The sequence below is a fragment of the Mesocricetus auratus genome, unplaced genomic scaffold (assembly GCF_017639785.1).
Source record: "Mesocricetus auratus isolate SY011 unplaced genomic scaffold, BCM_Maur_2.0 Super-Scaffold_100009, whole genome shotgun sequence".
Lineage (NCBI taxonomy): Eukaryota > Metazoa > Chordata > Mammalia > Rodentia > Cricetidae > Mesocricetus > Mesocricetus auratus.
In genome coordinates, this window is record NW_024429193.1 from 50,593,502 (window position 1) to 50,610,379 (window position 16,878).

Here is a 16,878-nt window from a genome sequence, read left to right on the forward strand (position 1 = left end):
TTTGCCTTGCTGGCAGGCTTCATGCTGAGAAAGGTAAACTCACAAAACAGGCTTCAATGTGAAGACAAACTCAAGCTTCCAAGCTGCTATTACTTAAATATTTACATTCATTTAAAAGAACTTGCCTTTCAATGACTGCTCTTAGTAATCAAGCACCTATGCCTCATTGGATATTTACAAATGGAAGAAAAGAAAAGAAAAAGTTTAAAGTTTATACAAGTTGTAATGGTCTGAGAAATGATTTTTAAGGTATGTGAAAAAGTGAGACTTATGATACAAATGATGTTATGACTTCAAAAGTTCAGAGGTTTAACACATTAACCATTGTAATTCTGGTAAGTTATTAATCTAGACTTGGGGGGGGAACGAAAACCCTGGCTACTAAAGCATTTTTTAAAATTATCATAGTTCACAGGCTCAAAATTTATAAATTTTCCTTGGTATCATAGGAAGTCAGCAGAATATGGTTCATTTCCCACAAAGCAGTGTCCAACTAATGGTACTTAGGTCTAGAGACTTCAGAGTGCCACCTACAGCCATTTCAAATAAACTCCCAGCTTGTTTTCCCACTCAAAGATAGTCTGCTTTGAATGAATTCCTGCTTGCTTCCCAAGGAAAACTCTCCGCGAAATCGATGCTGTAGTGGGCGCTAAGCCACATCTAAGGAGAAAGCTCTGGAGACTGGCTTGTTGCATTAGGACCATAGAGATGAGCAAGGAAGATGGATCCACTGGGTAAATGGGATCAACACGTAAACCTGAACACCTAAGTTAGAGCCAGAAACTCGCAAGAAGAGCCTGTACATATATATGTGCTCCATGTGTGTACCTGATGCCCAGAAGCCAGAAGAGGGCATCAGATAGTCTGGTGTAGAATTAGAAACAGTTGTTATGACTGGGTTCTGTCACAGTGGCCATTTCTCTTAACTGCTGACCCATCCTCCCAGCCCCCTATTAAAATAGTTTTAACTTAATGTTTTGTCTTCTCAACACCTTCCTAAGGAGAAAGTAAGTGAGGGTGCTTTTCACAGGAACAAATACAATTTTCCAAACAGAAAATGTCCTTGAAAAATTCCCTTTCTCCGTATTCCCCGCAGGTCCCCTTGAGGATTGTGGAAAACCTTTCTAAAAGTAGATTTTGTCTCTGGTCCCCAGTGATAATGTGGGTGCTAATGTTAGAGAAGGAACCCCATAATCTACAAAAGGAAACACTACTCTAGACTAGACCTAAAAATGTTTCCAATGCCAGCAACAGGGGGAATTCACCTTGAAATAAAGAAGCTAACAATTAGATTGTTTACATCATTTTAAGAATCTCAGAGTGAGCTGGAGAAACCACTCAGAAGTTAAAAGTACTTGCTGCTCTTGTAGAGCCTCAGAATTGGGTTTCCAGCTCCCATGCCAGGCAGCTCACAACCTCCTGTAACTCTGGTTCCAAGGAAGCCAATGCCCTCTTCTGGCCTCCACAGGGACCTGCCTGTGTGGAACACAACACATGTACACAAATCAGACAGACAGACAGACAGACAGACACACACACACACACACACACACACACACACACATACACACACAAAGAAAAACAAAATAACTGCAGAGACCACAGGAAGATTCTCATGCTTCCAATTTATTCGACAGAAAGGAGATTGCCCCATGGCTTTGGTGCCAACTTGTCCCACAAATGGTTCATGGGTGGCAATATGAGATGGCTTCTGTCATACCACATAGAAGAAAAAACAAGAGTTTTTCTCTAGGATTTGCCACTAATGGAGCTCAACATTCTTGATCCATAACAGGGTGTCCTAGGTTTTCTTTTTTTTAAGAGGAAGAGATTTGTTAGAAGGACTATTGAGTTGACAAAGGAGTGGTTTCCATTAGTAAGAGTGAAGCCATTTTCAAAAGAAAAAGGCACATATCCTGGGAACAGGACGATAAAGCTGGAGGAGAGCATCCTGTTCTCCGCTTTTACATAAGGGCCAATTCACCCATCCTGGGAATAACTTTCCACCTCAGCAATCAAATTCTCCCGATTTAGAGCTGTATTCTGTTCATTGGGCATAACTGATATCTCTCTAGGAGGAACAGTGACCTTTTCAAGGACCACAGCCTTCTTGCTAGAAGTTCCCTTCTCACTGAGAGTCATAGTCTGAAGATAGACAAGAGTTGTATCCATCCCTGGAGGGGTCACAGACTGACTACCCACTGTGGCTGTGATCTGTCCCCCAGGGGTCACAGACTTATTACCCACTATGGTCACGGTCTCTCCCACAGGGGTCACAGACTTATTACCCACTATGGTCACGGTCTCTCCCCCAGGGGTCACAGACTGATTACCCACTGTGGTCATGGTCTCTCCCCCAGGGGTCACAGACTGATTACCCACTGTGGTCATGGTCTCTCCCCCAGGGGTCACAGACTGATTACCCACTGTGGTCATGGTCTCTCTCCCAGCTGTCTGTGTCTGGACTGTCACTGTCATCCCAGTCATGGTCTCAGACAGAAGGTCCAGTGAGGTTGTAGTTTTTGCCCCAGGAGCCATAGCGTTTCTTTCTAGAGCTACAGCATGTGTTGTAGGAGATGTCGTTCCCGCAGGAGTCACAAATCCACCGTTAGGGATTGTAGTCACCTTTTCATACTTTCTGTGGACCTCAGTGGCCATAGCCTCTCCTCCTGGGGGCAAAATCTTTACAGTATCAGTGGTCAACTCCTCTGTCACGGGAAGACTCTCAGAGCCAGGTCCTGAGGAATTCACAGGCAATGTAAACCAAAATTGTGGCAAAGGGGTTGAGTTGAACTCTGAAGAAAAATCATCAGGAAAAAAAATAGTAAGATTTCTACCTCTTCTTTCCTTTCTTATTAATTCCCAACAACTCTAAAGTCACTCCAAAGCTGAAAAATCTGATCCAAAAACCCAGCATTGAAAGACTTCATGATTTACTCACCGGAAGAGAAAGATAAAAATCCAACCACACCAAAGCTCTGTAACCTTACCCATAGGTGTTAGCATAGACCCAAACTGTGGGCCATCTATAGATTTGCCACACTTCTGGTGACTACTTCAAGGAAGGCTCTTAGGTCCTTATGTCTAGTCCTTCACTTTAACCTCCCTGGGTACTTCTAGACAGACATTGTTCAAGGTCTAATTTGCTGTTGACAACTCAAGGAGTAGTTGTCTGTATGCCATGTTGGAGGAGGTGTCAGAAACAGAGCTGAGGCCTGGAGACTCTACACTGCAAGGTAAGTTGCTTGCTAGCCTGGCTGAGCTCCAGTCCCAAATTTCTAAGGGAATTCAACTCTTACATACGATTTCCTAACTGCCAGTACAGCCACTAATATCAACAGGTGTGTGTGTGTGTGTGTGTGTGTGTGTGTGTGTGTGTATGTGTATACCTTTTCTAGTCCCTTGCCCAAGAAATGAGGAGGAAAAAACAGAAATGAATATTAACTATGAAATAGTATGTTGTTCATATCTCAATTAGTTCTTCATAATGTTCTATGTCTAGGACTATCTCATTTTCAGAAGAGGCAAAGGAAGCTCCAGAAAGTCAAATTTGGTTGACATTAAAGTCTGCGTCAGTGTCAAGTCAAAGAAGTTAGACCCAGCAGAAGGGACCCACCAGTGTGGTTCTACCACTTACAACCCTGGCTTCTAGGTCCTAGTTAACTTACCTGCCCGCACCAAGAGCTCATTCAATATATGGACAAGGGGGAAAGGGCCATTGCCACAGAAAGTGCCCCTGACGTCATCCATATCCAGTGTCCACACCATGGCCCCCCCAAAATGTTCTTTTTTCACGAACATTGCCTGTAAAAGTAACAATCAGTTGCTAACCACCCTCTAGTCTGGGTACAGGAGGAAAACAACAGAAGTTGAACAAATCTGCAGAAAGCAATGAATGAGGGTATTTATGGTAATGGTTGCCTCTATTTCTCATTAGTTATGGAATTTTCAAATTTCTATATGATTCTTATCTTCCTTGATCATCTATTTCAACAAAAATAAATAATATTTCCAATATTTTAGGGACAAAAGAATGCCTACACAATACAACATGAATGAGTTTTTGAAGATACTATGCTAAGTAAAATAATCAGACAAAAGAAAAATAATAAAATCTATGTGATTCCACTTATTGTGCTAAGTATTCAAAGTGGTCAAACCCACAGAGGCAGGAAGTATAATAATTGCCAGGTGCTGGGGAGGGGGAGGAAGGGAGTTAGAGTTTATGGGTACAGAGTTTGAATTTGGGAAGATAGAGGAGTTGTAAAGATTAATGGTATGAAAGTCAAACAACATGTGAGCACATTTAGTGTCACTAACATGAGGGCTTAAAATGACTAAAATGGGATTGGAGAGATGGCTCAGAGGTTAAGAGCACTGCTTTTTCTTCCAGAGGTCCTGAGTTCAATTCCCAGCGACCATATAGTGGCTCACGACCATTTATAATGAGATCTGGTGCCTTCTTCTGGCCTGCATATATACATGCAAACAGAATATTGTGTACTAAATAAACAAATAAATACATCTTTTTTTTAAATGACTAAACTACAGGGAGGGCATGATGGTTCATGCTTGGAATCTCAGCACTCAGCAGCAGGAAAATCAGAAGATCAAAGCCAGTCTTGGCTACATAGTGAGTTTGAGGTAAACCTTGGCTACAGCACCCCTCACCCATTAAAAGAAAAGATAAAATGGTAAACCCTATGTTTTATGTTATATGGGAATACTCCTTAACTTTAGCAGGTACATAGCTAATGTTTCCTAATGTTAGCTACTCTTTCCATATCCCTCAGCCTGCCACCATCATCACCACAAAACTGAACTATGAGATCATTTTATCTTTTAAAATAACTTCCACAAACCTTATATCACAGTGGTGCTAAAAAGTAACCATAAAACAGATACTGTGTGCACTTTTTACAGGTGAAAAGATAAAGACTGTCTTCCATGACTTTTAAAGATCAGCTCTAACTAAACCACAGGGCTTGCACTCTAATTCTGGACCATTGTTATTTTGCTGGTGCTCCCTCTCCCTCTCCCTCTCCCTCTCCCTCTCCCTCTCCCTCTCCCTCTCCCTCTCCCTCTCCCTCTCCCTCTCCCTCTCTCTCTCTCTCTCTCTCGTAGAAAATAAAACAAACAAACCCCCACAGACTCTATCCTATTTAAATATTTGTGTGACATTACTCAGTCATTTTGCTCTTTCGTGGAAGATCCAAAGTTTCTAGAAGCTTATCCTAATTACAGGCTAGTAAGTTACTTTGGATCAGAGAGAAAACTACTCATATTGAAACAAGAAGCCAGAAAAGCTCCTTGAATTGCCTCCCCTACCCTAGAGGGTTTGCCCCTTTAAATATTTAGCATAATAAGTGAAATCATACAGAATTTATCAATTTTTGTGTGATTATTCTGCTCAGCATCTGTTCTGCTTAGTATCTTCAAAATTTCATTCATATTGTAGTGTATAGGCATTCTTTTGGACCTAAAAATATTGAAAATATTATTTTTTGGATGAGGTATCCAAAGAAGGTAAGAGTCATATAGAATTTCTAAGATTCCATAGCTAATGAAAAGTAGAGGCTTGAATCCAATGCAGATTATAATCATTAATGTCCTCCTTCGTTGCCTAGTGTGAGGAACTGGAGAGATTGCTCAACTATTAAGACCACTTACACTGCTCTTACAGAGGACTCCAGTTTGGTTAGCACTTACATGGTAGCTCACAACCATCTGTAATTCCAATTTCAGGGGAAACAACACCCTCTCCTAACCTGCAAGAGCACTAACAATGCTAGTGGTACACATATCCATGCAGGAAAAACATTCATATGCATAAAATAAATCAGTCTAAAAAACTTTAAGGCACTGTGACAAACTGATGTTGTCCTGAATGTACATGAGGTTTGCACCACAGAACAGACTGGACATTGTCAAACTTGGAGCTTAGACAATGGATAAACTATCTGGCCTCTCTCTCCATGAAGAGAAAGCCAACTCTCCACTGATATGGACAGTCCATTTTGTTTATGTGTAAACACCAAGGGTGCTGACAATGGGAGGGAAGGTAATGGTCTTTGAACACAGGCAGCGGATCCGGGGGAATGTGGAAAGGTGGCTTTCCATTTTAGCATAACTTGCCTGCTTCCTTTCCTAACTGACTTGCCCCATGCAGGAGCACTAAAATATTTAAAGTAGTCATGTCCCAATAATGACCTCCAAAGTTTCTTTCTGCTCTGATATTCTCACAAAGTGCTCTCATCATCCCCTCAACAGGCCCACATCCTTTATCTAGCTCTAGCTCAACAAGGCACAGTAATGCCCATGATTCAAGTCCTCTGTGCTACCGATCCCACGGCCTCCCACAACACACGTAGGAGCAGATGAGTTCTTCTATTTGATGTTCTGAGGCTCATGTATTTAAGTTCATCTGACTGTTTCCATTGGGTCATCCTCTGTCTTCCATTCCCAAACTAGAGTAAGGTCCTAGTAGCTGGGAAGCTTGCTTTCTACTTGAGTTATGCACAGAAGAAATACACAGTGAAACATCACTAATGTCCCACTATCTCTAGTGCCTTTTTCCCCAAACTGTCTCCCAAAGAACAGCCAACATCTGCCACTGCTATCACCTACAGCAGAACTATGAATTTTCTCTACTCCTAGCCCCCAGTATCCATCAGTTGTCAATACTCACAGTCCACCTCTCCTCCAAGGTCCAGATCCTCTTTATCTTATTCCTGGATCTTTCCTTGTCCCTTAGAGTTTCCAAAATTGCAAATATTTATAGCAAGGTCACATGTAAAGGCATACTAAAATTAGACTTTTTTAAAATACCTACTGAATATAGCTGTGCTCAACCAAGAGTTTCCATTTATTAAGTCTTTCAGAATTATCAAAACAAGGGAAGGTTTGGGAGCAACTGGACCATGTAGCTTCTGCTTGAATTCAATATCAAAGTCTACCAGACTCACAGCTAAGGAGATGGTTAAAAAGACAAAACAAGCAAACAAACAAAAACAACCCTGCTGTGTAAACCTACGATCCTGAGTTCAAACCCTAGGACCACATTTAAAAAGCCAAGCATAGCAGTGTAAGCCTGTAATTCCAAAGCTCGGGAGATGGAGACAGAAAGACACCGGGCTTGCTAACCAACCAGTCTAGCTGACTCCAGGTTCACAAAAAAAAGCAAGGTGAGAAGAAATTAAGAAAGATGACTTGACATTGGTACCTCTCTCCCTCCTACACACACACACACACACACACACACACACACACACACACACACATACACACATACACCCCACCTCTGTCAGAGTCAACTTTATTTATGCCACTTACATTGGGGAAAGGGATGGTCAATTAGACTCCAAGTTTCCAAACTGCAAATCACATATACCAACTCAGATACTCCCCTTGAAGAATTAAACTCTCACCAATATTGTAGGCCCTCCACAGAAATACCCTGCCCCACCCAAATTTTCCTTTAGACCTGTGACAAGATTCTATTCCAGTGAGCCTCTCTCAAAAGTCATCATCTCCTCCTACTCCCACCTCCCTCAGAAAAACCTAGTACTTTCCTCATCCCTGCCCCCATCAGTAATATTCATGGATGCCTAGTGTAACATAAACCATGTCTACACACATGTGTGCACGGGCATAGACACATAGTATAAAGGAGAGTCCCATCAAAGCTAACGAGAATCTGAATACTGGAACAGAAAAGACCAAGTGTCTTACCTTGTAACTGAAGCTGACGGCATCATCATAGCCAACCCACTCCTTCCCCTTGTAGGCATATGGGACATATTGATGATCAATCCAGTGTTTTTCTGCTCTCTGGATAAAGGAACAAACCTGCCAGGAGGACACAGGTAACTTCCATGAAATGCCTTGAAGACAAGCACCAGGAGACTCGGTTGCTTCTTGTCTTGGAAGAAAGAATCCAAGAAAAGCCTCTCACCAGGGCCTGAGACCACAAACCAAAAAGGAAGGGAGAAACTGCCCACAGAGAACTTCCTCTACATATTGATTATGTTCCTTCTGTTATAGGGCCCTTCCTCTAGAGCCCACAGTTTAAAAGAAAAATGTGACAGACCTTCACCAGAAACAAAGTCAGAGTTTGGTAAATAATGCCAGTGCCACAACACTAAGATGAATAAGCCTGACCAGTGACCAGGACTGCATCTGTTTTGTTGTCTTCATAAACAAGTCTCTCTTGTGTTCATTAGAGCTCATCACCAGCTGCCCCATCCAGGGAGCTAAATGACTAACACCTGAAGTTCCAGTACTTCTAAAGGTCTTGAAGCCAGTTAACTAGGTTATTATAACACTCTTGAGTGCCCACTGAAACCCCAGCATTGTGCTAGAAACTGAATATTGCAGACACATAGATGTTCAAGTTGTACTGTAGAAGTGAACATCTAAGTCATTCTTTGTGAGGTTGTTGCTGTTGTAGTGTTGCTGGTTTTTGGTTTTGGGTTTTTTTTTCTGATTGGTTAAGTTGTTGGTTGGTTGGTTGTACATTAAGGTTTTGTGTGTTGAAGTTTCTGTAATCTATCATGGCTTTAAAAAATGTTCTCTCAACTATGATACCCTTAACAACCATGCTTCATGAGGTTAGCAGGAAAATATCTCCAATGATCCAATAGAGAGCAGAGTTTGGAGGTACATGCAGCATTTCCATTCCTCCCTAAGGGAGAGCTATAACTCTTCATCTGGCAACCTGCAGTCCTCTACTTAACCCCAAGATTCTCCAGAGCACACACATGTGTGTGTGTGTGTGTGTGTGTGTGTGTGTGTGTGTGTGTGTTTAAAAGGCCTGCATTTTATTTATAATATAGACCAAATCTGAATTTACCCATGTAACATTTAAGATTTTCCTTTTCCAGCCAGTGGTGGTGGTGCACATCTTTATCCCACCACTTGGGAGGCTTGGAGACAGAGGTAGGTGGGTCTCAGTGAGTTCGAGGCCATCCTGGTCTGCGAAGCAAGTTCCGGAACAGCCCGAACTACAGAGAAACCATGTCTCAAAAAGAAAGAAAGAAAGAAAGAAAGAAAGAAAGAAAGAAAGAAAGGAAGGAAGGAAGGAAGGAAGGAAGGAAGGAAGGAAGGAAGGAAGGAAGGAAGGAAGGAAGGAAGGAAGGAAGGAAGGAAGGAAGGAAGGAAGGAAGGAAATATTTTTATTCTTTCCATTCATATTCTCCCTGGACTTTTATCTTTTACAAAGGACTCCACAACCCCAAAGGAAAAATATTTTCAGTGAATTCCCCTTGTCTGGAAAAAAAAATGTCCCTTTGCCCTGTCTCTAGCTCTCACCCACCACTGCTCTGTCCTAGCTCTTGCTCCAGCTTGAGGGAGGAGCCCCAGCCACTAGACAGAGGTCCCTAATTCCATCACCTCATAGTAAGCCAGGAAGCCAGCCTGCTTGGTGTACTTCCCAGGAGATGCTGGTCCCATTGAGGCAGCCTGCAATCCATTCTTGGATTCTCTGAGGAGGTGAAAGGTTCGTCCATAGGCAGGGAAGCCCATGAGAAGTTTATCTGCAGGTGCCCCAAGATTTCTCCAGTAATTCATAGCAAATGCCTGTAGATGGAAAGAAGACAACCTCACCAATTATCTGGGCCCAAGGATAGGAATCTGGATCACCTGAGACCTTTCCTTTCCTTACCGAAGATTTTGGGTCTTCAGGAAGGGAGAACAGAGGACTGTTGTGTCCTGTAGACTTTTCCCAACTTCCATGTAAGTCATAAGACAAGACATTAATGAAATCCAGACGTCTGTAAGGAACAGAGGAGGGAATATGAATGTCAGGCTAAGTAAAAACTCAACTCAGATCATCACAGTACTCTTCAGCTAAATAGCTGCAAGTTGACCATCAGAGCCTCCTGTGGACCTGCTCAGGTTAAGCAAGCCACTTTGAGATGAAATGAATTTCTGACTAGGGATAGCTGTGAATCAAGCTCTATGCATCCTGAGAGTACACATGGAGGTAGAAAGAGCTCAGACAAGAAAATGAATACATGCAGGCCTGACAGAGGGTGGCAGAGGTCTGAATAAACTGTCATGAATCGAACAACAGTGCGGCCCTATAAAAGTGCATGCCAGAGAACTACTGTTGTCCACTCTTCCAGACACTTCCATAGTCGTAATGATCAAATATTACCTAAGCATGTATCATGTCAGAATGTAAGGTTTGTGCTGGTTATCTAATTTAATCTGGTGAATGTTGTAAATAGACTCTTCCTCTCTGTGTCTGTCTGTCTTTCGTGGCAGTGTCTCATTATACAACCCATACTGACCTAGAAATGACTATGTAACCCCCACTAATCTCAAACTCATGATCCTCCTTCCTCTATCTCCCTGATGCTGTGACTACAGAAAAGTATACAAAACCATATCCAGCCAACTTTTTACATTTTAAAGTTAAATAATTAGAAACATACTAACATATTTCTGAAAGTCACCCAGTTAGGTAAAGGCAGCACTCTCTCAGTGTTACCTGGCAACACAATGACTACTAATAAGCTTTCTTCCCTGTTGGATCTCTTTTCCTCCCACATTAAAACAGCTCTCCCTCCTGCTATTACACAGGGACACCATGTCCTCTATTTCTCTGCATAAACCTTGGCTTCTTCATCTTTAATACTTGATTGTGAGTCAAGAAAATTAGGTGAGAGTCAGCATGTCTAGAAAGACTATGATCTATTTTTGTCTGCTTTTTAACTGTTGCAAAAAGATCTACTCTGAAGTGTAAGTACACTGGACATTCCTGTGTTGCTTTCCATGGCTTTGCTTGCTACTAACCCATCCTCTGCCACTACCACTTATTGCGTATTGCGTATTACTCCTGTGCTCAGAGGAGGAAGAGGCCAGGTCCACGACATTCTCTATCTATGAGTTCCAGGAATGGGTCCTGCAGAAGACTCTACCTGTGGTAATGGTGCTATAATCCAGAAGTACAAAACCCAAATCTGATTTTTTTTTTTATGAAAACCCAGGGATGGGTAAGACACCACTCCTATCCTCAGCTCACTAGCTCCTCACTCCACTCCTCAGCTCACCAACATGGGACAGCAAAGGAGACTCAGACAGTGCTTTAGCCACTCAGGAGCAACATCCACTCACCTTCCTAAAAGGTGCACATCATAAGATGTTTGAATGATGTATGGGATGCCAGAGACAGCAGCCGACAGCAGCAGCCTCGGGCGCTGGGTGAGCAGTGCCTCCTTCTCAAAGGCAAACTGGAGCTCCTAGGGAGACACACACACACATACACACAGAAATTGTTTAAGCTCTTTAAGCTAGGCCTGGGACAGAAAGAGAAAACAGGTTCTGCCCACAGGCTACATGAAAGACAAGACAGCATACCAACATGGTCCCTGAGTTACCAGAACAAGACCAGGAAGCTTCAGAGAGAAAGTGTCCCTTAGGCTACAGAGCTGGGACAAGATCCAGCTGGAGACAGAAACAGCCCCAGGACAACTGCTCTGCAGCAGTGAGAGCCAGCACCTCCTGGGAATGTCAGTAAAAGAATATTTTGTTCCTTTCTCCGCCTCAAACTTGTGTTACCTCTCTAACATTCGCCCACCCCAAATGAAAAGTGAAACCATTTTCTATTGTCCTTACTTCAATTAAGAAGAGAAAATTCCATCGGTCGTTAATGGGGCTGCCTCGTAGTCCAGGGTACAAGAAGAAGAGATCAAGCCCATCAAAGCCATGTGTTCTCAGGAAGGATACAACTGAACCAATAAATTTTTCACGGCTGGCAAGGGTGGACAGCATAGTGGTGAACCTGCAGGGAGACCAGGGTAAAGCAAAGAACAATGTCTTCAAAATTAGTGTCCTCTGAAGTCCTAGCAAGGTCCCCCAGCAGGTGACTTAAGTTGGCATGAGGCAAAGTGCTCTCAAGGAAAATTCCCACCCTTGGCTCTTATTCTTTGCCTTGTTTGATTTTTTGTATTTGTTTCCTTTTCCACAACAAAACACTTAGGAGTAATTCTCACTTATGGGAGCTAACTTTAAGCAAATCCAGATTAATCTTGTGGAAAGTGATTATAAAATAACTAGACCTAGAGATAAATGGACCTGGGTTCCATTGTCCATTGGCCACCAGTCAGCTGGGCTCTCTTGAGGGGTGAGGACACCTGGAAGAAAACTTGGCAAGTTCCTTAATCCTTGTGACTCTCGCTTTCTTTTCCTAATAATTTGAAATACAGCCATTTCCCAAGAAATCATTCATATATACATATACGTGTGGCATCTCACTCGGCTTTAGGCTCATAGCAAGTCAAAGGAACAGAGATGAGGCCTGGGGCTGAACAGAGTTAGTTGCCAGACACCTCATACCTAGGACCCTCCATCGCACCTGGAGGTCCCTTTCAAGGGGCATCCTACACACACCAGACTGTCAGGTCTTCTGCCAAGGCTGGAAGGCAGGCTCTACCCCAGACCTTATCTAGGAAGTAAGGAAACTGTCCTTTTGAGATTATGAACGTGGTTTGTCATTTCCCTATTGTGGTACTAACAAGAACAGCCACCACATGAAGGATGTATGCTGTGAGTCCCTGCAATAGCACCAAAATATCATTAGTTGTGTCTTTATCTCTAACACAGCCAGCCCCATGCACAGACTGGCAAAGCCCAGGGTCTGTGAGGTTTGTGGGTTACTCTTCTTGGCCCATATAAAGCTCCTCTCTTCTTGTCCTATATAAAACCCCTGCTTCCAACAAAAAGAGTTAAAGACTCATTTGTGCACCTCCCATTTCACCTGTTAATCATTTCTTGCCCTGAGTTTCAAGTTCAATGCCTGTTTTCCTTGGTATTTTTTTCCTATGAATTTGTATCTCCAAGTGGTCTTATGTTTTATTTTGTTCTGTTCTGTTTTGTTTTGAATGTGTTTTCAGATGATGCTAAGGGTCAGACTCAGGGTCTTGGACATGTTCACCAAGTGCACTGCCTCTGCACCACACTCCCAGTCCTAAGTGCACCATATTGTCTCTTGTGTTCCCCTGTCCCTTTTCTCATCACCTTTAGGATCCTCTTTTCCTCCTATGACCCTCTGTGGAAAAAGGATCCCTTGAATCCAGGACTTGAGAAGGTACCAACATGAACTTTGCTGTCCTTGTATCCAAACTGGCTTACACACACACACACACACACACACACACACACACACACACACACACACACGCACGCACGCACGCACGCACGCACCATTATTCTCATTCTAGCCTATCTTGTTCTTCCTCCCAGAGAGAAGACAGTGACTGAGCATCTCACCGTGATGTGCCGAAGTTCCAGCCTCCAACAGACAGTAGTGTTTTCAGGGCTCTGTTCCTGGAATGTGGGGGAGAAAGTGGAAAAGCAGGCCTTACTCTGAGCAGCTGCAGTCACTGCTCTTCTTTCTTCTGTGTATTAGGCAAACAATGGGAAATGGAGAAGGGGACACAAGAATGGGAGAAGGCATGACAAGGGAGGAGACCACAGAAGAAAATAGAGGCAAATAATCAATCCAAAGACCACTGCAGCTCTGCACACCAAGATCCCTCACTTCCCCCAAAAATTTCCAGGAAAAAAAAAGTCTAAAATGTTTCTAGTCACTCATTTCCCAACTCAACAGATATTCACTGAGCAATGACTCTGTGCCTTTGACTGTTTGAAATGCAACAGCAAACACATAGACAAGCATCCCTCTCACCTCTGTGAAGTCTTAGCAGTATTAAACCCTCACAACTGGGCTCAAAGGGTGAGCCAGAGTTCACCAGGAGAAAGGAGTGTGAAGACATCCAGGAACAGGCAACATTAACTCCCAAGTCATCGAGGCAAGAAGCAGCTCAGGGGGCTGGTCGATGGAGAGCTCTTAAGAAGTGCTCAGATCCCCAGTTGAGAGAAAGGTAAGATTAGAAAAAGCAGAGGAAAAAAAAGAAAAAGCAGGGGAATTCAAGAGTAATAAGGGAAATAGGCATAATTTTCCTCTAGCTATAAAATCTGAGAGCCCAACTACATCTAACATACCTCTCCTTGAGTTTGTTGAACTCTGGATAGAGAATTTTCTCATCCTGGAGATTATTGGCAACAATCTGATTGTTGCTCATCGAGGCAAAGGCAAATATCAGGTGTGTACAAAGAAAGGGATCCAGGTCACGGGGCAAGATGGAGGCAGGGACTGGCCGACTGTGAGCCCAGTTGGTGAAATAGCAGACCAGCTTGTAGGCAGTACCTGGCATGGACAACAAGGATTAGTCAGCAGAGATCATGGGGCAAGGAGGGAACTCGGCTTCCGGAGGGTAGAGACAGCACAGCCAAAGAGAGCAAGCCACTGTAACAGCCCACTCCTCCCACATACACCGGCGCCTCCTCCACAAGCCCCTAGACCTCTCACCCTTGCTGCTAAGGCCCAAGAGAAGAAAGAATGTCTTATCCATCTAGATGCCGGCACACACTGAGCCATACAAACAGCAAGTGGCCAGCGTCCTGTGCTGAATTATATTGGATCAGCAACCTCTGACCAAGGAGCCAAGACAGGCAGAAGTCCAGGAGACACTGGATGGAGATTTCCTAGCCAGAAAATCTCCCTGACTTTGGAGGGTGGTAGGTGGTTTCCTTACCGTCGTTGGGTTTCATCAGAAGAACCAGCCCTGCAGGAAATGGAGGAATTAATATACACACGCAGTGTGGCTTTCCCCAGTACACCCCTTAGTTAGCGGGTGCCCCCTCCAGCTCAGCACCATATATGCATGCAGATGCACACTTGGTGACACACATCAGTCACTGGTTTCCTCTATTTCAAAGTTAACAGTGGAGCTAGTCTAAGCCTCTTTTCTACAATCATCAATTGCACCTGCTCATGCTTTGCATAGGGACAATGATAGATGTCCAAGCTGAAGCTCTCGGCCGGTGATTCTCAATCCAGCTATAAACTCAAAAGCACTCATATCAAAGCCCTCTTCCCAGAAATTCTGAATAAACTGGCTCAAGATAAAGCCCAAGCATGAAAGCAGCTAGGTTGGAGAACTGCTGCCCGGCCCCTTCCTCCGAGTACCTCTGATTCTTTATTGTGTCTGTCTCATATCTGCCTCATCCAGACTCCGAGTCCCAGGCTGCTTACTGGGCACCAGAGAAGCAACAAACTGCTATCTCCTGAACTGTGTGGCACTGCTAGGATCCGCCATACTCACCAACCCACAGCAGCAGCCTCCCCATCTCAGCTGTCTGGCAGCAATGGGGCGGGAGCTCAAGACCCTTTAATAGGAGCTGGCCCATGTGCAGCATGGGGAGAGCCCAGTACACACACATGCCATGCCAGAAACAAGTCACAGTGACCTCAGAAATACTCCTACTCCCTCTCAGGAACAGCTGTAGTTCTCAGGGCCAACAAAGCCACATCCGTGGCCTGACGCTAGCAGGGAGTCAGTGTTCACCCTAGGCTATAACAAAGACAAGGGCAGTGTTCCTGAGCCTTGTCTGGCAATTGGCCCCATTTCCTGGTACCCAACTCCCCACAGCTGAGGTGGAGGAGAAACACTGAATGATGGAGTATATCCATAGATTATCAGAAAAGCAGTGTCATGAAGCTTTGGTGCTTCAGCTTTGGATTCTGGCTTCAGAGCCAAGGTAGCACTCTTGTTACACCACTTACACGTTTTATAATTTTGGATGAGTTATTGAGCCCCTGAAGTTTCCACACACAAAGAAAAGTCTGTTTTTCTCGAGCTAATAGCTCATTCTTATCTCCCAGGAATATACAGGAACTGAAGAGATAGTGTGAAATTGCGGCTTGCATAAAAACAAGAGCTTAATTCATTACAGATGTTAATTAGGAAGCTGGCTAGAAGAGCAGAATGCTCAAACTCAAACCCTGACACTCACCAAGCAGCTCAAGTCAACAGGTGGAGTAAACACCCTGAAACAGCGCATTCTCTACACAAACAGAGTTCAGACCCGGTGTCCAGTGTGCAGTCTGACTGGAGAACTATCGCACTAGTCCCTCTCCTCTGCTTCCTCTGACCTTTCACTGTCAATTGACATGAAGCCCTTCGGTCAGGAGAGATTGGTAAAGTAGGGGATAGTACACTTGAATAGCAGTTATTGGTTGTCCTGCATGGCGAGTGGGCCTGGAGTTGATAGAGCCATTACTTTCTCACGCAAACAAACAAACAAACAAACAAAAAAACCATGCAAACAAACAAAACCCTGAAACTAGAAAACATTTGGGCAAGTATATGAGCCAGCCATGAGAATGGCACCTGAGCCTCAGGAATATGAATATGATTATGGACACCCAGAAGTCAATTTTAAAGAAATGCAACAATGAAAGGTTTTTAAAAAGTCTGTACATCAGCTGTTGCTTTAATCCATGTGTTTTCTCTTTTTCTGTTCCAGATGGTTTCAACCGTGTGCCCTCTCTCTGAGACAGATGCTGCTGCACATGTGTAGGAAGGGTTTAGAGAAATTAGTGCCCAGTGGTCAAATCTGTTGAACATCTGACCTTCACTTATGTGATGAACTAAGCAAGAAACTCATTTTTATACTAATATCAAAGAACAAAGGCAAATGAAGGAGAGAGAGAGATAGTTCTTGGAAAGCAACAATGGTTGCAGTAAGAAATCATTGGCTTTATTATCAAACAAACCCCAGGGCCCCTTCCTGCTCTGCATCATCCCTGGGGTCCTTTGAGTCCTATCTACATGCTTCATTCTTTGGGCTACTGTTAACCTAAATCAGAAGATCAGCAAGCCTCCCAAGGCAATAATTAAACGACTCCCGATGTTCGACTCTAATGACCATGCTTTTCTCAGTCACTGCTCATGTGCCCCAATTCTTGTTATTGAATCTATGACTTGCAAGGTGATCTGGAAATTACTGGTACTAAGGTTGGTTTCTGGG

General features: G+C 43.6%; 1 protein-coding gene across 1 annotated transcript; it reads right to left on the reverse strand.

Annotated features, from left to right (window-relative positions):
- Positions 1-1,612: 1,612 nt before the first annotated feature.
- On the reverse strand, positions 1,613-15,209 carry Ovgp1 (oviductal glycoprotein 1). The gene is given in 11 exon segments (NM_001281337.1): positions 1,613-2,795; positions 3,669-3,804; positions 7,732-7,848; positions 9,391-9,576; positions 9,662-9,770; positions 11,119-11,243; positions 11,620-11,785; positions 13,273-13,329; positions 14,008-14,212; positions 14,601-14,630; positions 15,171-15,209. Coding segments are annotated over 11 exon segments (1,971 nt in total). The 5' UTR covers positions 15,196-15,209; the 3' UTR covers positions 1,613-1,980.
- Positions 15,210-16,878: the final 1,669 nt, after the last annotated feature.